The 25,845-nt window shown below is 47.9% G+C and overlaps 1 protein-coding gene across 1 annotated transcript in view; it reads left to right on the top strand.

The window, feature by feature from the left end:
• cdk14 (cyclin dependent kinase 14) overlaps window positions 1-25,845 on the top strand; it is a 103,421-nt gene that overhangs the window by 67,391 nt on the left and 10,185 nt on the right. Inside the window, 4 exon segments of the mRNA XM_084472380.1 lie at window positions 2,119-2,182; window positions 4,337-4,385; window positions 7,465-7,604; window positions 9,762-9,914. Coding sequence (XP_084328506.1) covers window positions 2,119-2,182; window positions 4,337-4,385; window positions 7,465-7,604; window positions 9,762-9,880 — 372 coding nt within the window. The 3' untranslated portion in view covers window positions 9,881-9,914.

The following is a 25,845-nucleotide window of genomic DNA, read 5'->3' as shown; positions in this document are numbered from 1 at the left end:
GCAATGGTGTTTGTGTGGGCCAGTAATTAAGATAGCCCCCCCCCTCCCGCGGCCCCCCCAGGGTGCAACGAGGTGAGGGCGAGAGGACAGCTAATTTCTATCACCACATCTCCCCGGGGATGAGGTGTGTGTGTGTGTGTGTGCGTGTGTGTGCGTAAAGCATGTGCGTGAGCGAGAAGAAATGGGTGAGTGTGTGTACGTCGGGATTTGTGAGCCTATTACGCTGTTTGTTTGCCACACACATATCACGTTTGGACGTTTTGATACACAGGCACATATTCTCATTTAGACTCTGTCACATAAACACACACACACACACACACTTCTTCATCACCCCCCCTCATCATCATGCTTGGCCGTGGGGTCTGGGATGTGTACGCCCGTAGCTCAGTGTAATTACATTTTTCCTCCGTCCTTGATGGAGTGATAACGGGATCCTCCTCGGCTTTTCTTTGTATTATTGTCACAACAATACAAAGTCCATGCATCGCCTCTGGAGCGAAATGTCCTCGAATGCGATTTGTCCAAATATTAAATTGTGCATGGAAATTCCTTTTTGTTTGTTTGGCTCAAGTGTTATGATGAATAATCTATAATTCAGTATGGGGATGATGGAACAAACAAACGCGTCCACTTGTCCAACAGTGAATGCTGTGCCACATATTTTCACTTCCCTTACTAAAGACAACGACTACTACACAATACATCATTTTAAATCAATATTCATAAAACACATGAATGAATTCCCTTACGCTTTCGGGTAAGGGAATCCATATCTTTTGTTTAACAATTAGCCTACTTCTGCTTTGCACTTAAGCCTAACCACCACCACACCAAGATGTTCAGTCGTCTGCACCTAAAAAAACACAACTATTTTAGTCTGCATTAATCTGGGGTTTAAAATTCCATTTTAATGATGCTGTGGTGATCTCTTTTAATGAGGATAAACGTCAAACAATGGCAAGCCATCATCACTGCTGCGCTTAGAACCCAAGAAAAGCCTCAAACGATTGAAAAAGAATGTTATCAGCTTAATGGACAGGCTTTGTCCGGTCGAATCCTTTGACGAGTGTCTGTCGGAGTTGCCGCCTTGCGACGCCGATGCGCTACTGCCCTCTGCTGGCGGCTCCTGTTACTACAACGATTTTCCCCGATGCTCTGACTGTCTCCCCATTCAGTATGCTGCAACATTTGGTCAACTCAATTATTCTCCATGACATGTCCATAGAGCTTGGTCTCTTGCCCACCTCAATCTTCTTGCTTCCACCACTATTTATTTTCCTTCCGCACAGTTTGGTTTGGTACTGTCGCCCGATCACACAGTGCCAAGCAGTTTTTTGGTCGGTTCTTCTGCGTAAGCATCTTTCTTTTTTTCTGTTCCGCAAATCTGCACCACGGGCAATTTATGTGACTGCACATTGGATTTTTTTGTATTTATTGTACCTCTGTCCCCCCCCAACCCCCCAACGTGTTCCTGAGACCTTCAGACACTCGCAGCACAAGAACACCCAGACCTCTTCGTCTTTGTGATTTATTTCTCTTCCTCACCCACACTCATTCTTCCTCCTCTTTTCTTTCGTCTCGCCCCTCAGGCCCTCCGTTGTGTGTTTTTCCTATTGTATATTTAATGTAACCCGGCTGCTCACAGCGGCGGGGCTGCTAACACCAGAACAGACACACACAAAAAAAGAGGACATTACGCTTTTCTGCAACTTCAGGAAGAGAAGGCTGGAAATCTGGAAGCCATTAGCGGTCTGAGTTGTGAAACATCATGTTACATGCCGCATGACCGCCGCTCTGTGGTCCAAGACAAACCCTATAAGCTGTGTGTTGCTGATATCAGCGCCTGTGCCCATGAGCAAAGGACGTTGGGATGGGAAGTGTGTGTTTGGAGGGGAAGTGTGTGTCACGATCACTTTTTCCACAACCTGTGTTGTCTGTTTGCCCATCAAGACCCAAACGGACAGTACAAAGAAATATATGTTGTCTGTTGTCAAAGAAAAAAAGGGCAGACACTGACCTTGCCTCCTCAATCACGGTGGATGATTGTTTGGTTTCGGGGGAACGTGAGCGAGTTAATTGAACTGTGTTGTTGTTGTTGTGCTCCTCTGCTCTCAGGTCCTGGGCACCCCCTCAGAGGACATCTGGCCAGGGGTCCACTCCCTGCCTCACTTCAAACCAGGTGATTTGACACGCGCACACACACACACACACACACACACACACACAGGCGCATACACACACACATGCACGTGCATGTGGATGTGCATGCACATACAACCACAGGCACACACAGCCTCACACCTATACACATGCGCACACAAACACACAAATGCACATACATACATACCCAGGGGAACAGACACACAGGCACATAAACAGACAGGTACACACACGCACACACAGCAACACAAATACACACACACACAGACACACACAGGCCCGGTAGCACAAGCTACCCGGCCCCTGGCCAACAAGTGCAGGGGTAAATGGGAGGAACGTGGCCAGGAGCTATGAGGTCTCTCTGCCTGCCAGCCAGCCGGTCTAAAGTTCGCCCCGCATCTCCTGTGCTGTCGGGAGCACTGCTGGGCCGCCTGGCCCCTCTGACAGCCAGCCAGAGCGGACCCTATGGGAGCTCATTAGTCCTCCGGTTCAATTAATTCAGATGTGTACTCTTTAATATGTGAAGGAAACGCAACTAAAGGGAGGGGGGGTGCAGAGGAGTTTATAGAGTGTGGAGAGTACACAGCGATATGGAGATGAAGGGCGGGGGGGGAGATGACAGAGTTTGTGAAGGGGGAGGGAGGGGATGGGGGGGAGGTAGTGAAGGGGGAGGAAGGTAGTGAAGGGGGAGGGAGAGTGAGGGAGGTAGTGGAGGGGGAGGGAGGGGGATGGGAGGGAGGGGGAGGAAGGTAGTGAAGGGGAGGGTGAGGGAGGTAGTGAAGGGGAGGGAGGGAGGGGGAGGGAGGTAGTGAAGGGGAGGGAGGGGGAGGGAGGTAGTGAAGGGGAGGGAGGGGGAGGGAGGTAGTGAAGGGGAGGGAGGGTGAGGGAGGTAGTGAAAGGGAGGGAGGGGGAGGGAGGTAGTGAAGGGGAGGGTGAGGGAGGTAATGAAGGGGGAGGGAGGGTAGGGAGGTTATGAAGGGGATGAGGGCTGATCAAGGCAGTTTGAGGGTATGAAGGGTGCAGTGTGATGTCAGGAGAACATGTGACAAACCAGCCATCTCTTGTGACCAATTTAGAGAGCCACTGGTGTGACACACACACACACACACACACACACACACACACACACACACACACACACACACACATATACACACACGCACACACACAATTAGTATTACTTCCTGCCGCCCTGACTGCTGTTCCTCTCACACAGTGTGTTGGACAGCTGTGTGCTTGATGAGCTCACACAGACACACACACTCACACAGACCTCAAACCTGTTCATCCGGTGCCTGCTGTTATCCAGGCTATCAATCTTCACAACCTGACATTAGAAACAAAAAGATCAGTAAGTTCTCCAACAGGAAGTACTCGTAGGATAACACCATTACACTATTGTAGTACGTGTTTGGTAGACGGCAGATAAAACCATTACAGGGTTATTGACTGTTGAATAAATAACACAACTTGTCTCGATCCCTTGTTATTTTGTCTTACTTTCTACGTGGTTTATTGAAGCAACTTGAAATCAACTTAAAAGGATTTCAGTTTGTCTGTAGGCTACATGGCTTCAAAGTCTGTATGACCAATACCATGAGAGCAGAGGGGAGAGCAGAGGGGAGAGCAGAGGCGAGAGCGAGAGAGAGACAACAGCTTCTGCGGCATTTACAGACACATAGCAGCAGGTGGCAGTGTTGCGCTATTCTGTGCACATGCTCTTTTATGACATATTTTAATATTTGGGGGGTGGGGGGGCAGTTCAGGAAGGGATCTGTAAGGAATTCCAAGCCAAAGCGTAGCAAACAGAGGGCCGTGGGCGTGCTGTGCTGTGACGTTGAGGGCCGAGACCTGTTCATGTCGAACACATACGGTATACATGTGTCAACATCATGAGGAAGTCCTACGTTCCCCGGTGCTCCCAGGATGAGGCTTCTAGGAGGCGCTGTATGGCGCGTCGATATTTTGAGAAGCGTTGACAGTTTGGACCGGTCCCTGCCAGCTGGCACCGAACGCGGGCGGCGCTCTGAGCACCTCCTTAAGTAGAGTTTCAGTGTGGGAGCAAGGAGCCACACATACCTGTACGGGACGAGGTCGCTCCCCGCGATGGCTGTCGGCCTGTTGTGCTATGTGCATTGATCACGAATGTGCGTGTGTTTTCCTGTGTTCACAGACCGCTTTACAGTTTACAGCGCTAAGAAGCTCAGACAAGCATGGAATAAGTAAGTAGAAGCGGATGAGTGTTGTTCCTTCATGTGTCACCATGTTATTTGTGTGTGTCTGTGTGGGTGTGTTTGTTTGTATGAGTGCCTTAAGCATCACTTTTTTTAGTTAGTGTATCCCTCTGTTGCTAATGCACAGGTTTGTATCTGTTGTTTATATACACAGGTTGTGTATATATATATATATATATATATATATATATATATATATATATATATATATATATATATATAATCCCTTCCGACACCACTTTTTAGTATACTCCATGTAGCCCGTAACCAACCATCTGTGATGAGTTTAACTGACATTCTGGACAGAGACAGTTAATCCTGACCAATTTCCTCTTGCGTTATTATAACCATACACACTTACACACACACATACACACACACACTTCCAAACATAGACTTGTCACTTTCTATGTGGTCACCCCTTTCCCTCTTTCTTGGAAGACAACAACAGCAGCAGCGACACTCTAAACAGTATTCCAGTTCAGTCTGGATGGTTGTGTTGGAGCGAGGCGATGTGGTGGGGGGGCTTGGCCAGACTCTGGCCTCTCTCTGAGTTCGGGCCCAGATGGTAGAAAAGGGCATGGAGTCATGATCCGGGATGTCATCCAGATGTGTGCTGAACCCACAGAGAATCAGCCCGCTGGCACGCATCTGGAGCAGCAGACGCATGTGAATTCGATTTTTTATTAGTTTTGGGGAGGGTTGTTGTATCGCCACACTTCAACGTAAAGCCCTGTTCAACAACATATTTTGAGGTGTACGATTTAACATTAGAATATGTGAGTGATGTAAGTACCTGCAAGAAAAGTGTTAGGGGTGAACTACTCCATTTCAAACACTACAACTGCTTTTTCTTTCATTCGTTCCTTAATTCTTAAGGAACTTATAGCCAGAAATGTGCCAAGTACTGTACCCTATGCATACATCAATGTATTTCTTTGTCTGTAGTAGATTTGGATGATTTCCTTTTGGAAGCGTTCTCACTGGCAGCAAACGCATATCTAGCCTCTCTGAATTAACTTTACTGACCAACAGGCCCACGGACAGACAGACAGGCCCACAGACAGACAGACAGACAGACATACAGACATACAGACTCAAAGCCAGACAGACAGAGACGAAGCCAGACAAGCATTGACACTCATGGCCTTTTTTTTCACTTTGAACTCTTCAGGACACACACACACACACACACACACACACACACACACACACACACACACACACACACACACACACACAGGCCAGTGATTCCGCTCACACAAGCCTCCAGCCAACCCCAACAGGACCACTGCCTCCCGTGGCGTCTGGCTGCTTGCATGTATTCGGTCCTCCAGCCCCTCACTGGCCCAGCTCCGCTCCACCAGGAAGTCAATCTGTGTGCCGCCTATTTATGAACACGCCTCGCCAAGGCAAGCTGAGGAATGTCTCTTCCCTTGACCTCCTTGTATGGCTGGCGAGGGAGCTATAAAAATACGCCTGATATGTATCACACCAGTGTTTCATCAACACCAAGGCCCTCGGTGAAAGGCTGGCACCCTTTACGCTGCCGTTGAACTCCGTAAGATGTGTGTGTGTGTTCGGACACGTTGACAAGGCCTCGAGTTGGGAGCACAGAACGTCACGGCTTCCTAGCCTCGGTGAGCGTAGCCGAAACGATCAACTGTTGACAGCAATAAAGGCGGAGAACCTGTGTTTAAAATGCCCCAGGAAATTGGTACGTTCCTTGCTGCTGGCGAACCCATCATTCTGAGAAGTTTAATAGCAGGAATAGTTATCTGACAATTATGGTGGGGTGGAAGAGGTGGCGTGTGAAGCCTGTTGGACAGTGTTGGCAGAGAGGAATGCACCCCTACACCAACACCTGTCTGGAGCGTCTCCGGCACGTCGCCACCGGCTCCTTATCGTCCGCGTTAGCTAATGCTAGGAGTCATTTATCACACATTCCTGGTTGAGTATTTCACACCGAGAGTCCTCGCATGACTCAAGTAGGTTCACCCTCAGAAACACAAGTTGCACCCCACCCCCACTCACACTGTACATGGCTCACATATTGGCAGAGGCAACTTTTTTATTTATTTATGGAAAGCAGCTCCAGCGAAGGATGGTGCTGTGAAGATGAGAGAGAGAGAGGCCCTGATGGACTTCATTAGCTTCATCCCTGCATCTCCTCGCTCTGCCTAGTCCTCTGACTCTCTCGCTCTCACGTGCTCACATTTTCTCGCTCGGTCTCTCTCTCTCTCTCTCTCTCTCTCTCTCTCTCTCTCTCTCTCTCTCTCTCGCTCAGTCTCTCTCTCTCTACCGAGTGGGGCTCTATCCCGTCGGAGTGGGAGGTGCTGTGTGAGCGAGCGGCCTAGAGGAGTCACAGCATGGGGCTGGCTGGGACGTGGAAGAGGAAGAGGGGCTTAGGATGACGCCATGTTTATTTAATGCGACCCAGGCCTCATCAATGGACAGGGTGTTGCAGTTGGGTTTTTTTGTATCGTTTTTTGTATCAACGCGTGGTGAGCCAAGTTCACGCGCTCTCTTCCAAGGTGCCTCTGTCAGGCGCATCCTGAAGGAAGCCAGACACACACGGGCACAAACAAGTCTGCAATGGTCCATAAGAAAGACATAAAGTGGTTGGAGAGAAGTGGATAGGAACCCTCTCATTCGCAGCCTTCTTAATTCAGCACTCTGCACTCGGAAATATTAATTGTGTGTGTGTTTGGGGAGGGGGGTCTTTGTGCGTGTGCACAAGCGTGAGTGTACGTGTGTGTGTGTGTGTGTGTGTGTGTGTGTGTGTCTGCGTTGGTCTAAGCAGTTTCGTAGGATCTGCGTCAGCTGAGCCAGTTCCTTTAACTAAAACCATTTAATTACGCAAACCCACCGTTGAGTTGTAATGTTTAATGGTAATGTTAAGGTTATAAAACAAGAACGTTTCGTGAATAATTATGTTTGTATTGTAGAAGGGAAACAAATTATGTATATGCTAATATTTGACTGTTGGAGTCAGGTGTTTATTAACCTCCTTCTCCTGTGTGTGTGTGTGTGTGTGTGTGTGTGTGTGTGTGTGTGTGCGCTACAGGCTGGGCTACGTGGACCATGCAGAGGAGCTAGCGTCCAGGTTCCTCCAGTGCTTCCCAAAGAACCGCATCTCAGCGCAGGCAGCTCTGAACCACGAGTACTTCAGCCACCTACCGCCACGGATCTGGGAGCTGCAGGACAGTACGTACCCCCCTCTCTCTCTCTCTCTCGCTCTCTCTCTTTTGTTCTCTCTCCATCCCGTTATTTTTCTCTTTCTCTCTCTCTATTAATGTCATAGCCCCTCCAGTGTTGTGACTGTACAGTATCCAAGAGAGGGAGAGAAAAGCAGAGAGAGAGTGATACAAAGGGAGAAAGAAGCAGAGAGAGATCCACAGGGAGAGGGAGAGAGAAGCAGAGAGAGACCAACAGGGAGAGGGAGAGGAGACGGAAGAAAGAGAGGAAAATGGTCTATTAGCAGCAGAGATTATAGAGATGTGACCATTGTCAATGGATCCTGCTGTACTATATGCAGTGTGGGGCCCCAGAGTTAGTCAGAGACACACTTCATGTGACACGTTATTGGACAAATTGTGTGTGTGTGTGTGTTGACACAATTATCCATAAATCCCATAAAATCCCTAATAAAACAGCTTTTGGGGTTCCTGTTCGTCGGTGGAACCAAAGCTAACACTAACACGGCCAACTCCAACAGAACAAGCCCACAGACGACCAGTTTCTAAATACACACACACACACAGTCTTTTTCCCTTCCTCTTTTTTTAATTCCCGAGATTAGGATATTCCGGCAGCGTTATTAATCCTGTTATCAGCACCCAGCAGGTTGTTATGCAGAAGATGGCGGTCACTGGGGGAGAGATGCCTGGCTTTGATTTGTCTCCCTCCTCACGTTCTCTTTCACCAATCACTTTCGCGTTTTCTCATTTTGACACACACACGCTCCCACATGCCACACACACACACACACACAGACTAATACACACACATACACAGAGACACACAGACTCCATGGCAAAAAGAGCTGAATGCAGTGCAGCCAACGTCAAAGCAACAGAAGAGCTTCACAGCCCAGAATGTTTGTGATGTTAAGTTCCTCTCTCACATATCCTTGCAATGAGGATATCTGTGGATTAATTGCAAGATGAATTTCAGAACGCGGTTATTTTTTTCATTTGTGAAGAGAACGGGAAAATGTGTCCAAGGTTTGCGGTGATGCTATAGGCGCTGGGGGATGAGGGGGCTATGATTATTATGATTATGCAGAAGAAATCAGCAAGGCTAATTACGCTAGCTTCTTCCATTAGGCAGCCTTAAGCCCAGCCGTCTAATATAGAATCACATTACTAACATTACGTTAGTAAAGTCTTAGCATCACGTGAGTAAAGTCTTTAAACAGCATCACATCAGTAAAGTCTTAGCATCACGTGAGTAAAGTCTTCAAACAGCATCACATCAGTAAAGTATTTTAACATAGCATCACGTCATTAAAGTATTTTAACATAGCATCATGTCATTAAAGTATTTTAACATAGCATCACGTCATTAAAGTATTTTAACATAGCATCACGTCATTAAAGTATTTTAACATAGCATCACGTCAGTAAAGGCTCATGTCAGTGAAGTCTAAGTCAGTTAAGATTCAGGGGGAAAGCTATAATGATGTAGAACAATGGAGTGTGTGGGATGAGGAGAGGGGACCACCCTTAGTGCACCTACTCAGCTGGCAGAAAACCCACACTCCTCCGTAACATGCAAATGCTGTGCCACCATGAAATACAATATCCATAAAAATGATGGGCGCAAATATCTCTTTCATTTTATCCCCTATAGTCAAATGAGGGTGTGTCTGGTTTCTGGCTCAATGTTAATGTGATTGTCCCAGTGTTTTACGGATTTCCGCTCAGACAAAAGTCGCGGCAGATTAGCAAGGAACAAAAGAAGAATTACGGCTATAATGAAGCCCCCGAAAGGGAAGAGACGAAGGAGAGTACGGGCTGGATGGGAGGAAGTTGGGCCTTGAATGGGATGGCAGGAAGGACGATTTCCAGTACGACTGAAATGGAGAAATCTAAGCTGAATTTGGAAACCAGTAGTGACCTTGAGAAAATCTGGATGAATCTCATAGTCTGTAAGTACGGCCCGGGCCACCAGACCAGAGTGTTGATGCAGGAACTCTTTGTGATCTTCAGCTAGAGCATCTATCAAATCATTGATCAATCAACAAGATCAAAGCTATACGTCAATAGCTAATCAACTTCCTATATGTATTTAGTACAATAAGCAAAGTAATGACCTTATAGAGTAGATCATTAACCCACCCTATCGCCACTCCTCCCACAGTGTCTACCATCTTCACGGTGGCGGGGGTGAAGCTACAGACAGAGTCCGGGGACAGCATACAGGTCTGCGCCAGGAGGAACAGCCAGGGCAAGGACTCCACCTCGGACAGTAAGCACTGACCAGAGACCAGCTTCCCGGTGTACCGCTCGCCAGGTGGGTCATAGCAAACATCCCATATCCCTGATCTGGCAGGCACCCACACAAACACACATGGACCACGACCCAGACATACACACAATCTTGCACACACACACACACATGCATGCACACACACACATGCATACACACACACACACACACGCACACACACACACTTACAAAAGGCTTTCCGTTTAAGTCCTCACACCTCTATAAGTCTCAAATCATAAAGGATCTTTATCTCTATTTACACCATAGTCCTTCCCTCTACATCCCCCAGCCCGTCTCCCCTAGCCCGCCCCCACCCAGTCCCCGTCCCACAATGAAACAGAGTCTCCACTATCAGCTGTCTGTGCAGCAGTAAGCCGGCTGGGAGATCCCCCTATCCTTGAGAGAAGAGAGAGGGTGGTTCTCCGCCCATCCCCGTGTTGGTGTGTAATGATAAGCTGGAGGCACCCAGGCGAGAGGATAAGTGTTGGCCCCTAATGACGGGGTACGGCGAGGCGATGCAAGGGGCCCCCCCAAACACAGAGAGCAACATCACTCTCCAGATTACAACTGCAATCACCAGGAGCAGGTGCAGGGTGAAGAGGAATCCTCAGAGATGTCTCCTTCTTCCTCACACGCACGCACGCACGCACACACACACACACACACACACACACACACACACACACACACACACACACACACACACACACACACACACACACACACACTCTCTCTCTCACTCGCTGACGCTCTCTCTCACACTTACTAAGTCCCTTACTCACTCATTCTCTCTCTCACACTTACTCACTCACACACACACAAATACAGATTGTCTAATCCAAGAAGCTAAGTGGCCAGAAATTCTGTCTTCTGGATTCCACACCGGTTTCCTCTCTGTCTTTCTGTCAAGTCGGTCCAACATCCCATCAACTTAATTTAATTCAATCTTATCTGATGTGTGTGCACTCCAGTCTATGGCTCAGTGTGTGTGTGTGTGTGTGTGTGTGTGTGTCTGAGTGGAAGTAGACCCACTGGGAGAACGGTGTCTCTCTCCACTGCCACATTCACATGGAAATGACACGTCTTTGTCTCCAACTCTACCAAGCTCTGACAGCCTGAGAACTGCACTGATAGGGTCCTAATCCCCACACTCACGTAACACACATACACACACACACGCACACACACATGCACGCGCACACGCACACGCACACATAGAACAGGCTCCGACATGCAGCAGCGAGACGTGAGCATGTCTGGAGATAGTTGTTTGTTTGGATTCTTTAAACAATGTACAGATTTTACTAGTTCATTGTCGTGTGTGTGTGTGTGTGTGTGTGTGTGTGTGTGTGTGTGTGTGTGTGTGTGTGCATTTTGGCTTGGTGGGGGACGGTATTGGAGCAGGCTTGAATGTCTGCTGTCGTATGGCTTGGACATCATCGCCATCGTCAGTCAGGCCTGTGACAAGAAACCCTGCTTAACACCACCATGGCTGGTGACCTCACACTCCATCTGATGACGGACCATAAAGAAAGTCATATTTCTCTACAGTTATAAGCAGCAGCACTGTAATGGATTCCTATCAGCCCATAGAATTACCAGCACGGCGATTCTGAATAAGGCATTGAGACAGAAGCCTCCAGAAAGGAGAGTGAGGAGCCATTCAGAGCGGGCTGAGGAATGGTGCAGAGCGGGGTGAGGAGAGGGACGCAGAGCAGGGGCAGGAGTGAGAGGTGCACCGCCGGGCGAGGAGTAGTGAGGAGGAGAGGTGTGTAGCGGGATGAAGAGGGATGCAGAGCTGGGTGAGGAGAGGTAGGAGAGGTAAGGAGAAGTGAGGAGTGGGGTGAGGAGAAGTGAGGAGCGGGGTGAGTATAGGGACAGAGCATCTCTTTGGGGGTTGTTGTTGTTTGTGTGAGCGCTGTATTATTCATAGCAGGGAGCCAGGCAGGGCCACTTCAGACAGACAGATTGAGAGACAAGAGAGGCGAAAGAAAAGCCAACCTCTCTCTTTCTCTCTCTGTCTCTCTCTCTCTGTCTCTCTCTCTCTCTCTCTCTCTCTCTCTCTCTCTCTCTCTCTCTCTCTCTCTCTCTCTCTCTCTCTCTCTCTCTCTCTCTCTTTCTCTCTCTCTCTTTTATTTAGTGTGCGGTGAGGGGTGGTGTGTGTTGGCGGGTGGGGGGGTGGTCCCAGTAGGGCCTTCTTTGTGCCAGCTGTAAGGCCCTTTGAGGAAGACAGGCGTGCACAAGCACAACAGTGCGGACCCGGCTGAGGAGGAGGAGGAGTCCCCTTCGCTGTGCCACAATGACCTTACAATGGCGGTCACCACCATGACTAAAAAGCCAGCAGAGAGAGAGAGAATGGTTGAGTTGCTTTTTGATGAAAGTATAGAAAACTCTGTTTTGGGGCAACAGAGACAGAAGGGGGGCGGGGGGCGGGGGAGGCACAGACATACATACACATACATACACACATACATATTTCTGAGCCAGTGTGTATTTATTTATTTATCCATTTATTTTACAGTAGCGTGATGCAATGGTCGATGTTTATTCATGACTGTGCATTATTCAGGCGATCCGTTGATGCAACCAGATGCCCTAACAAGGCAATGCACACACAGTGGACGGCCAGAGTACAACTGTTTTACAGACTGAATATCAACACTAGCCACTCAGGGTGTGCCACAGGGGGGGGGCCCATATACGTCTCTATCTGCATGGGGTAATACATCAAACATAACAATTATTTACAATTGATTTTATTTGTTGGATGCACAAAATGTAAGCATTTTGTTGGAGTTTCAATCAAAAACGTAATCCGCCATGAAGCATTGCTTGGCACAGAAAGCTACATCCCACTTCAAAGCCCTTTCATGTCTACGTTCTTTTACGCTGTGTGAAACCATGTTGTAGACTTTGTAAGCGTCCATTTTACATTCTAAAGGTTTAAAGAACAAGTACAAAGAAGCACAATTATAGCTTGCAAGGAAACTCTTTCTTGCCACACGCTATGAACCAGGGTGAATAAGGAGTCAGTGCAAGTGCAGAGAAGAGAGGACACCTTCAGTTTTTATTGTCACTATAGTCGACAGCAAAACCAGAGATCCCCTGCTCTTTACAACTTGGACATGCATAAGACACCATGGAAAATACCTTTCATAAAGTCCAGCAAAATGCATCCTGCCATCAGTCCCATTATCTTACATGACCTTGGAAAAACATGACCTTGGAAAACGTTTCTTTCATAGGTTTTAGCAGCTTCAATATTTAAACCTAGTGTACAGTCATTGTGTGTGAACTCTGAGAGTTGACGCAAACCTAACATGACATTACCACGACCCTCGCAAAGGTTCACATGGCAATTTTCATGTGTCACGCATCTATAATGGAGTGCCGGAATTGTGCGTCGACACAGATGTTGCAGCCAATCGATTGATTCAGCATAACAAGGGTGCCATTAGTACGCACCTCTGGAGCCGGCTCCCAGGACCTGCTGTCGTCCTGTTGCCTTGGCAGCGCAGGACGAGGCCCCCGCCTCGTCCCACGGCGTCTGTGGCGGTCAGCCATTGTGGGTCAGATAAAGGACATTCTGGCCCCCAGGCATCACAGTGTCACTTTGAAGATAACAGCCACAGGCAGAAACAGTAGAGCCCAGCGTTAACACCGGCATTTAGTGAGACATTTAGTGAGAACTAAACACTTCCTAACTTACACACACACACACACACATACACGCACACGCACAAGCACACACAAGCACACACACGCGCTCCCCTCCTCACAGAGAGGTAGGTACAAAAATGTTTATAGCCTAAGGGCATTGTTTCCAGTGCCTTTCCAAAATGTTGACTTCCAAAGTTAGTCAAATGGCCAAAATAGAAAGGAGTGGCAACATTCAAGTAGTACAAAAGAAAAAAAAATTGAATGTCTGTCCATCTGCGAGGTAGCAAAGTCTATACGACAGAAAAAAGAAAATGAAATGCGTCAATGTGTGCGGTCCAACAATGTGACCTATCAGAGTGTTTTTTTCAGGTGGAGGACAAAGTACTTAAAAGTGCAGTCCTGCTGTGAGCCTGAAGGCTGCGGAGGAGGCGTGGGATAATGAAAAGGGAAGCAGAGACGGATAACCGTAGGCACTGCCTTGAGAAGTGGAAAGTCCTTGGCAAAGAATTAATCTAGTTATAACCTTCCAGGCAGCAGTGGCCCCGGCCACTACCTGAGCTGCTCCTCTCTTCGCTCTTTCATTGTTGTTAAGCAAGTCTCAAGTTTAAGTTGAAATATAGATATTTTTAGCTATAAATAATTCCGGTAAAAATCATTCCGCTCCAAAATATTTCTTTGCCGTCTCGCAAGCTCTCTGCGCCAACGCTCCGGGCCCTCAAGGATGGGTTGAGCAGATGTTTCAAACTTGTAGACAAACTTGTTTTGCCATAACGTTTCCTGTTACCCTGTAAGTCAGCAATTCAAAATGTGTGAGAGGGAAATCCCCTCTGATCTGATCATGACTTGAGTTTTTTTTGGAATGACGCAGCATCGTTCCAGGGGTGGTTCCATCGTTCCACCTTAACACAGACCATCGTTGTGTTAAGGTGAAGAGTCAAATGGGCAGAATGGACAGACTCTGAGATCTCAGAGTTCGGGTTAATGCACTGCGTTCTTTGTCTCACCCTGCTTCTCTTCCCATCACTCTGTATTCACTCCTTCTCTGTGCAAAGACTCCGTCTCGACCCGGCTCTTTGTGCATACAGAAGAGAAGCTGGATTCCTCTACGGGTCAGAGTGATGGACAGGTAGATGCATTCGATCGGATGAGCGTCTCTCTCTCTCGCATGCTCTCTGGCTCTCGCTCCTCGCTCTCACTCATGTTCTCCATCTCTCTTGAGGACCAGTGCTGTGTAGTTAGCGAGAAAATAAATGAGAAGTTGGAATTAGTGGGGAAGAAACTGCAGCATGTAAATAAGGAGGTTGCAGAGAGGGAGAGAGAGAGAGAGAGAGAGCGGGGTGGAGGGGTAGGGAGAGAATGGCTGATGCGGTTTCTCCCTTGCTCTCTTGCTCTCTCTCACTCTCGCTCTCTCTCTCCCTCTCTCATGCTATAGCTTGTTATTGAGGCTCAGCAGGATACCGGGCAAGTGAAGGAAATGGAGGGATAGAGAGAGGGAGGTAGAGAGAGATAGGATGGAGAGGAGGCTTGGAAGATGTGGAGATAGATTTCTCGTGCAGTTTGATGATGAGCAGACAAGCACATGCCACCAGCCTAACATTGGGAGCGTGTTAAATAAATATTGTGTAAGACGGAGAGATATACAGTGTGTTTAGGAAGGAGTGTGTTCGGGAGAGAGACGGACAGTGTGTTCAGGAGAGAGTGCGTTGGTGAGAGAGATGGACAGTGTGTTAAGGAAGGAGTGTGTTAGTAAGAGTGATAGACGGAGTGCATCAGTGTCTGTGAAGGCGGGGGGGTGAAGGGGGGGGATCTGACTCTGCTTGGCTTTCTCATTACCATAAGCTCCCCTTTCTTGCCCTCCAGCTGGTAGTAGGTTTCTCTCGCTCTCGCTCTTTCTCTGGCTCTGTCACTATTTCTTGGTCTGTCTCTCTCGCTGTCTCTGTCTCACTCTCTTTTTCTGTCTCTATGTATCTATTTCTCTGTCTGTCTCTCTTTCTGTCCATCTCTCGCTCCCTCTCCGTCTGTCTCTCCCTCTCTGTGTCTCTGTCTCTGTCTCTCCCTCTCTGTGTCTCTGTCTCTCCCTCTCTGTGTCTGTCTCTGTCTCTCCCTCTCTGTGTGTCTGTCTCTGTCTCTCCTCTTACTTGAAAACAGGGTCACTAGGGGTTGTAGCCTGATCGCGGAGCTATAAATATATAAAATCTAAATATATAAAGATGGCCCCTGCTGTGCATCTTCTTCAGAACCAACATGAAGTGTTTACAACTAATACAAACAAATGCACACGCACATTAATATTCATGTTCCCAACTAGCTTCAACAACTAGCCAAACGGTGCTGGCTGCCCATCGATGTAGCGTTTCACTCATGTGCCCATTATTCTCTTGAAATAAATGGTTTTATTACATTGCAACCTAGGTCCCAATCTCGCAATAGACAGCCTTCAATAGGAAATGAATGTGTGTGTTTGTCTGTGTCTGTGTATCTGTGTGTGTGTCAGTAGCATCAGGGTTGTGAGCTGATGGGCATAATACTCATATTGTTTTAGATAAATGCTTGTCCATTATTTAGGACTTTACACTGACCACAACCAACCATCTGCAGTTAGTTGATTTTTCTACCAGCCCTTTTCCAACGCAAACAAAAACAAACAACAAAGGACCAAATATAGAGGTGGGGGAGAAAGAAAAAGACAATAATACTGTGAATTGTAAAGCTAGTCGGTTAAATGCAAGGTCAACATTGCTCTATCTACAAAAAAACAAACGGAAAAACAAACGTATATGACGGAGGTTCATCATGGTTATTTATTCATTATTCTAATATATTTATTATTGATATTATTTTCCTCCTTTCAATTATGCTAATTGGGGAAAGCTTTTCCCCTCTCCCAGCGTTCTCCCCAACATATGGGCGTCCCTAATGAGCGTCGGCCATGTTGGACTCTGTCAGCATTAGCGGGGAGGGTGGGCGGTGGGGGGGGGGGTCCTTTTCATGTGTGATGCCGACAACCAGCGCAGTGCTTAGACGTCTGTCTCTACGCTGAGTGAATAAGTGTCAGATAAAGTTCCCAAATTAGTTAAAACTTATGCTAATTGCCATTGAAAAAACAACACCACTATTTTCTTGAAAGAGAGACGGAGAGCGAGGGAGAAAGACCAACAGAGAGAGAGAGAGAGAGAGACAGACGGAGACAGAAAAGACAGACCGACAGTGAGGCCGAAATACAAAAAGCCGAAATAAGTACAGAAAAAAGGAAAGGAGAGTTAGCAAGTGGGAAAGGAGTGGAGCTTGAGATGGACAGGAAGCTGACATCCCTGTAATCCAACATCCTTTATTCTCCACTATTTACTTCAGACAGACAGGAGATCGCCTCCCCCACACACACACACACACACACACACACACACACACACACATGCAGGGACGTCGACATGCCCTTCTCCCTCACACCTTCTTGAGTTCAAAACACATTATTCACTGTGTTTTGGGCTGATTAAGCTAAACGCAGAAATTGGAGTGTAATTATGTATTTATCGAAAAATATGTATATAATGACACTTCATCCCTGGTAAGACATAACAACATCTTGACATTCAAACAGATCCTGTTTTTGTGTGGGCCTGTTTAGCCTCAATGGACTGCTTACTGTAAACAAGACAGAGGGAGGTGCATGTTTTAAGACACATACACAGAATAAACCTGAACTGATGCTGTGACCCGTATTTGTTTTTTAACCAAGGCGGTGTGTCCGTGTTTGTGGTGCGTCAGTCCTCTCCGCCGTACAGTAGCTCCCCCTCTGGGCTCCAGGTCTAGCCGTCTGTCTGAAGGCTCAGTTATGGTTGGACAGCCGATGCAACGCAAGGGGGTTTACGGACCCCTCACGTCCTTGCGGACCCTCCTTGCGTCCACCGCAAGGGCCTGACGTGCGCCTCCCAGAAATTGTTAACCTTGCGTCGAGGCGACACAGCAGCAAGGGCTGTCATTGGTCCGCAAACTGAAACCCGACGCAGAACCAAAACAGGTTTCACGACTACGTCGACGCGACTGTGTGGTCATTGCGTTGCGTCAACGTCCGACCATAACATCTGGCCTTAAGGTCCCAGTGTAGCAAAACTCATATTGAACGTCATGGCCTCACGCTCCAGTGTCACGGCTTCAGTGCGTCCAGTATCAGGGTTCACCAATGAGGGGCGACTGATGGCCCTGGGACAGTAGAAAGTTCGGACTAGGGATAGTACAGCAAAGCGCTCAACGCACTGTCCTGATCGGGCTGGTCGCTGTAACATGTGATGTATATGAAGAAAAGATTTGCATTATAAGATCCAAGTCCTCCAGGGTTTGTTATTAGGCACAAGCGTACAGCATTGGGCCAATGACAGGCACGTGCCAATGTGGGCTCATGCCTGTCATTGGCACACTCTGTAGTACTGTGACGCCAAGTAAACAAAATCATCACTAGGGCCGATTCACTCGGGCGAGTAGCGGTGCTTCAGAACTGCTCTGTCCTCCTTCCTATCATATTTCACTTTTTTAGTTTGGAGTTTAGTTTAGTTTCTTTTTTTCTATACCACTGCTGGTTTGTTGTCATCATCAGCTTCCTGCCAAGACAGGATGTCAGCGGGACTCCGCCTCATACAAACCCTCACCAATGACACTCGGCGGGGGGTCTCCTTGGCAACGGTACACTGCCGTTTTATGCCTGATGCTCTGAACACTGGACCCAGTATACACCATTCCCTGGCGGCGGGGAAAAAATGGAAATGAATGTTGCTTGGAAAGAAAGATGGGGAGGTGTGTGTGTGTGTGTGTGTGTGTGTGTGTGTGTGTGTGTGTGTGTGTGTGTGTGTGTGTGTGTGTGTGTGTGTGTGTGTGTGTGTGTGTGTGCTTTTGGCCAGGAGCAGGATGCTCCCCAGATTCAGTTCTCGCTGCGTTTGTTTACAACAGTAAAGTAGTCATAGTGTAAATACCCCTTGGAGTTCTTCTTTGCTTACTGGCCATGTTCACACCTGGCTTTAACATGCGTCCTGGTGACCTGATCACAAGAGGACGGCTCTTGAGTACGTCAGCTTGCACGTCAGCTCACACCCGCAGTTAGAATCCGTCTCCACTGACCACTTGTGATTGGATCGCACTTCCATGTTTTATATGCAAACAAACACATTCATAATGCGTTCTTTGGAGGTAGGCCCGTTGGGAGAGTTTGGATTATTTTGGTTGGTTACTTTCAAAATCTATCTTAGTCTGGCTGGTTGCTCCAAATTGCCTACCCTAGCTTTAATTATATATCCTGCTTCAAAACATTGCCAATATACACATCAACATAATAGAGATTTTCTTTCTAAATGTAGAAAGGAAATTATGAATGCTTGTAATAAGATAAGTCTGGTTGGCCAAAACCATAATCGGGACATGCACTGACGAACAACACTACTTCCCCTTATGCAGAGGACATCAGTTGAGTTGGCAGTCCTTCAACGTGGCCCAGACTGCCTCCTTATGTGGTCTGAGTGATCGGATCTCAGCGAGTCCTCAATGCGTCTTAGGGGGATTTCACACCTGTACTTGAACGGTCCACTTGTGATGGGATCACCCAAGACGCGTGTTCCGTGTTAATGCCAGGTGTGAACAGGGCCTCTCTCTCTCTCTTAATCAGCAGACAGCGCCCGGGCAGACGTGTGTGTGCCCAGGCCCTCGCTGCAGGGTATTGCCACCGCGGCGCTGGGCCGAGGTTACATAAGGTGACATTAAGGGGCGCTCTATTCACGAGTATTAAAAACTGGCTCTGGGCCGCATCTCTTCCACTCGGCGGTAGGTGGGGGATTTAGGTTTGTTGTTTCAGGGGAGTGAATCCATTCATCAGCAGAGAAAGCCTGTGCACCAGACCAGACTAGACGGCCTTGATTGTAATCCTGGATTGCCTTACTGCTAGGTAAATGATATCACAGTTGTACAGCCATCTCCTGTGTGTGTGCGTGCATGCGTGCGCATTTCTTAGTGTGTATGTGTGTGTGGGTGAATTCTTGTGTGTGTGTGTGTGTGTGTGTGTGTGTGGCCATGCGGATAAGCGAGCATGTCCTCCTCAGGGTCGGCCAGGCTTCACCAGGGAGGTCCTGGGAGTTTTATCACAGCCACGCAGGGCCGTGGTGCTGGCTGCTGCCATATGGTCCGGTGACAGCTGTTTCTGGCCCGCTCTGCTCTGTCCAACGATGGAGAAGGGGGAAAACAACCCTTCATCTCTAATAACTCGCCTTCCCCCCCCTCCCCTACTCCCACCCTCCGTCCTCCCGGCATTCATATTGCTTTCCACAAACACTGTAATTGTGTTTGTTCAGAAATCGGTTTGCCCAAATGACTGCGGGTCCTCCTTTTTTATGATGACTTTCTGTGTAAGTGTTTAAGCTTGACCTGAGAAATTAGACACAGAACAGATCCATTTATTTCGGGCTCTTTATCTAAATGTGTCATTAACCTTCAGGGCAGCTTGTGATGCCAGCCGTGCGGGTTTTGAAAGAGGTTCTCTAAGAAAGGGATAGTTGTACCAGCACTACTCCATTTAGACGCCCACAGCGACGATAAGACTCAGAAACAAGAGTGTCCCTGGTCTCCAATTGGGAGGGGGTGTCTCACTAACCAGCCTGTTGTGGACTCTGATATTATCACCCCCTTCACTGTCTCCACACTGTGTCCCCCCCCCCATCCCCCCCATGTCCCTCTATCATTGACTATGTGTTTAGGAGTGATGTTGCATGGTTAGCTAAAGCATTCTGAAAGCAGTGACTTTCTCGGGAGATGGATCAGAGGGCTGTTTGTCAAAGAAAGAAAGATTCTGGGCTCCGCTCTCAAAACATGGGTGGAAAAAGACGCCTGGGTGTTTGTGACTTTCAAAACGTCCTTCAGAAATTGTACAGCATGTTGTTTCATGCACCTGCATAACTCATTGGCAGATGGCGAGGCATAATATCGTCAAGAAACATAACCAAAGCAAACATAACCAAAAAACATACTTTCTCGCCAAAGCCTTTAAGTCAGTTTAATACTTGCTCTTTTTCCTTCGTTGATTGTTTGTTTGTCGGGTGTTAAATAAAACTTAATACATTTACCATAATATACTGCTTTTATTTTCTTACTCCCTTCCTTGCTGTTTTCCCGGCTAATGCATGGCTGTGTTGGGGGAACAAGGCCGGCCCAAACACAACAGTAGAGAATAAGTTGCGGTAGCGTTGCAAAGGAAACCGTTGCATTATTCATGATGCTACCGGACAAGCTTTAATTAAAATGGCTGCTCGGCATTGTGGAGGGAAGAAGGAGGAATGTGTCTCTTTTTCTCCCTCAAACCCACTGCTGCCACACTCACGCACACCACGCTTCACTTATCAGAGGAGAACACACACACACACACACACACACACACACACACACACCACACACACACACACACACACACACACACACCTCCCTTTATCCCATTGTAAGCACAATGCTTCCATCAAAACAAGCCGTGTGATTACTAATAGAGTAGCACTGGTTTCAGGGAAGCTATTTCTTGCTAGCTGTGCTAAACCGTCCCGGTGAAATGAAGCGGGACGTGGCTAAACTCCGTGCTCAGGATAGTTAACCTTGTCGTGTCTTCCTGCCTTTACACTGAACGGTGAGTGCTGCGGTTACATCCAGAGCAGAGCAAGCGCTGAAGCTGAACTTCTTCCTTTCAGACGGTCGCGTCGTTACACAGGCAGACGTTACTGCATGTGCTGGTCATAGCTCGTGCGCATGGGGGTGTGCATACATTCATGTCTGCACCGTTGTGTGCATGCAAGTGTGTGAGTCGGTGGGTAGGTATGGGTTGGAGCCTCATCAGGGATACAGCACGCACGCACGCACACACGCACGCACATACATGCACGCACGCACGCACACACACAGATAGAAGGTATTGCTTGACTCTCCGTGATGGGAGGTGCAGCTGGTTGTTGGCTAACAGGCCCTCCTCTCTGCACTGCAGGGTGTGTGTGTGTGTGTGTGTGTGTGTGTGTGTGTGTGTGTGTGTGTGTGTGTGTGTGTGTGTGTGCGTGTGTGCGTGCGTGCGTGTGCGTGTGTGTGTGCCTGTGTGCATGTATTCAGTGAAGGGAGGGGGGGATGTGCACCTGGGGGACAGCCTTGTAGCAGTGTATTTTTGGAGAAGGCCCGGGAGTGTGCTGGAGCGGTGGGGGGGGGGGGGGGGGGGGATTGTCTGAACCCAGCGGGGGGCGAGCAGGACCAGGAGGAAGAGAGGCAGCATCCCCCACCCCCCACCCGACCACTCTCCTCTTTATTCCCTCCAACTCTCTCACTCTCACACACACACACACACACACACACACACACACACACACACACACACACACACACACACACACACAGACACACACACACACACACAAACGCACCCTAGTGCCCCTGGGTCTATAGCCTGTCTCTAGTCTGAGGTGCATGAGATATAAGGATGTTCAGCCTCGCATCACTCTGACACAGGCCTAGACCCTGGGTCCTCTCCCCCCCCTCCCGATCAGCATGCTATCTCACAGTCTGGACAGGACCTTACTTCACTACACGTCGTGTGAAGAGTTTGGACTGATCTGTTGATCCTTTTTGATGTTAACTCCAGTCCAGTTAATTGGACCACTTTTGCACATATATACACATATATATATATATATATAATGTTTCTTATGTAGTTTTTCAACAATGTATTTTTCTTTGACTTTGAACTGAAACATGCCGATTAGGGCAACTCTCTGTTATTAGCCTTGTTATTTAGCTAAGCTAACAACCTGCTCAGGAGAGAACAGAATCGCTTCATATCATGACCACTCTCCAGCTGATCATTGAGTTTGAATAAAACACAGATTGGTTTGCTGCTCTGCTGCTGCTCTACAAGACCTCCATGTAGCCCATCTATTCAAAGTTCAGAACTTTGTGCGTGTGTGTGAGTGTGCGTGTGTGAGTGCGCAATATGCTATGATGAGTAAGGCATCAACAGCCAAAAATGTCCAAGCTATTCGAAGATGTCCTCTGGCTCTCACCATGACGGTTCAGACTGGGTCCAGGGCAGGGTAGAGGCAAGACACACCGCCACATTTATCCTTTAAGCAATGAAAACACAACTAATGAATATTACAGCGAGCTGATAAGGAGTCTCCACGTGTGGCTGCGCTACAAACAACCCCCTTCTGGAGAACATTTACATTCTGCAAAAACGCAAGGTTGTTTTTGGTAGTTACGTGTTGAGGAGCTTGTGGATATTTATGCAAATAAGAAACAAATTTCCCAAGCATATTTCCTCCTCCATCTCCTCCCTTATCCTCCTGCACACACCATGCATAAATTAGTGGCTGATCGTTAGACTTACACCAAATAGACTAATTAATACACTTGATGATAGTGCTCCCCCAGGGGTGTGTGTGTGTGTGTGTGTGTGTGTTTGTTTGTGCGTGTGTGGCATGTGTGTATTTATGTGTGTGTTCCTGTTTGTGTGTTTTTGTGAGGGGAGAGGGGGGATTAGATTAAAAAACTGCAGGAACACCTGGTCATGTGCGGACCGAGGGTGTAAAATAGCACGGATAAACTAAAACAACTACTAAGACGAGGACAATAATTAAAAATCGAGTGTGTGTGTGTGTGTACGCACACCCTTTACTGTGTACTGTTTCCTACCCTTTTGTAACGGCAAACCCCTTTCCCCCTCCAGCCTCCCTCTGAGATCCACTTCCCTCGCTGTATAGCTGCGGGAAGAGTGGTGTGTGTTACGACGTCAACACTGAGCCTAATGCCGGGGCCCCAGTGTGTCGGTTGAATCCGTTCACCGGAGTCTGCTGTGGTGGCTGCAGGTGGCATTAGCGACACACTGTATGGTCCTTATGTCTTCATTAGCAGTGAGTGAGTGAGTCTGACCCTGGGGGGTGTGGTGGGTAAGCCGGCAGAGAGAGGCTGCGGTCAGTCTGTGGCTTTTAAGTGTTAGCTTAGCCCGTCCTGCACTCACCACTGTGTTTACAACAGAGAGGCGCGCACACACACACACACACACATCCCTTCCCGACACGTTTACACACGCAAACACATGCATGCATAGGCACACGCAGACGATGTGCAAACAAATATAGGTAACATTCACAGGCCCATACATACACATATTCTACCGTACAAATAAACACATACACATGCATAGTAATTAAACACACACATCCCACACAAGACACATTCTCACCCACACACACACACACACACACAGGCACCAACAGGCAGAAAGCAGAACACACAGGGAGGAACATATTTTAAAACATACATAAACACACACACACACACACACACACTCCCATTTGCTTCAGTCCCCCCAAAATCCTAAATGAGTGCTTTCTAGTCATGGCGTCTCTGCGACTCCATTTGAGTGTAATCGCATTAGAAAGGGAACATACCAAAATAGAATGGAGCGTTCCACACAATCTTCCCTCAGAACGCTGTTGTTCCAAGGCCACCACCACGGGCCCTCCAGAGGGGCGGAGCGGGGCCCGGCTTAGACTGGCTTTTCCTGGCCTGCTGGTGGGAGGTATCAGGAAGCTCTGGAGCATAGTGGGAAGACTAACTTTGATGGAAGAGTTATAATTATAGATTTAATTATGCCGTTGCATTAAACAAAGTGGAAATACTGAATACTGGAAGTGTGTGTGTGTGTGTGTGTGTGTGTGTGTGTGTCTGTGTGTGTGTGTGTGTGTGTGTGTGTGTGTGTGTGTGTGTGTGTGTAATGTAATGCAATGTATTGCAATGATATTTAGCATATTGATCTATATTGGATATCGTGTGTATTTCATTTCATGTAATCTCATTAGCAAATTAGAAACCCATGGAGGCATGCAACATACTTAAGAATAGAAACGTGTTGGTGTGTGTGTGTGACTCATCTGTTTTTATTAAAGGGTGCCAAACATGCCTCTGAAGAGAAAAAGAACATGTCTTTTCACGCTTGTTTATAAAAACAGCATTCTTTTTGTAAGAAAGTACCCCCCCCCCCCCTCCTCGCCCACACCCCAAACAGTCACCGGACCTAGTAGCAAGTTCCCTTGTTCTTTTCCAACCACAAGATACGACTCACCATGGCAGAGGTAGCACCCAAGGGCCCCGTGGCTCTTTATAAATGTACAGAGAGCACACATGCTCCAGCTTCAGAACAAAAGGACCCCAACACCTCCAGCTCGGTGGGGGTCTGGGGTGGGTGGGGGTGTTACAGCCATGGTGTTTCAACAACGTGATCTCTGGTGTTACTTTACTCAGCCCGTGCAAATGCCAGGGTGGCTTTTCCAAACGAGTGTTTTGCAACAGGATACGGTATATGTGTGTCCCACGGGGCTACACCCAGTGGTTTGGGCCGCTCTCTGGACGCTGTGGGCCGGCGTGGTCACCGCGGAACTCACCGCTGCTCTGGGATACAACCTTCCATCACACGGTATCTCACTGCAGAGCACAACATCAGGACAGTGTGTGTGTATGTGTGTGTGTGTGTGTGTGTTTTCCCTTTTTTTTCTGTGTGTTTGTATGTCATTCGTTGCAGATGTTTTTCTGTGTGTGTGTGTGTGTGTGTGTGTGTGTGTGTGTGTGTTTGTTTGCATTTTTCATGTTGTGTGTTTCTGTGTGTGTGTTTTTTTTGTGTGTGTTTTTCAGGTTTTTTGTGTGTTTCTGATAGTGTTTGTCAGTTTTTTAGCAGAGAAGGGATAACACGCTGCTGGAGTGCATCTCTAAGTGGACAAGTGGCCTCTTTTGCTAAAGGGCCTTGTTGCACCTTTTTGCACCCGCACGGAAACAGTTCACAAAGTCAATTTGGGCCATCGTTTTATCAGGCCTCTATGAAGTGTTGGCTTTACTTTGTACCTCCGGTTCACTCGTCCTCTCTGCCGAAATGTGGCTGTAATGAGCATCACATGAACGGGCAAATGAGCACACACTAGCCGGCGCTGAACTACTGTATCCGTACGCTTGTGTGCCGTTGCTGATTAAATTATGTTTAATTTGCTCAGATGGGACGAGGGGGTTGGAAGGCATGAACCCTTACATCAGTATTCAACGCCGGGTGAGTGACTATACTGAGGGGAAGAGAAGCACTCAATAAAAGAGAAGCAGAAGGATCTGTAGATGAAGCATTCCTCCGTGAGCTCCAGACCTCTGTGGTGCAGCAGATCTTTAAGTTCAGAGTCATTCAGAGTCCAGGCCTCGCTGAGCGCATGAGCCTTTCGTCTCGGAGATATCGAGATTGTTTTCATGAGCAGTGACTGGA

This window comes from Micromesistius poutassou (genome assembly GCF_964030765.1).
Source record: "Micromesistius poutassou genome assembly, chromosome: 8".
Lineage (NCBI taxonomy): Eukaryota > Metazoa > Chordata > Actinopteri > Gadiformes > Gadidae > Micromesistius > Micromesistius poutassou.
This window is presented reverse-complemented; position numbering and strand designations above follow the sequence as displayed.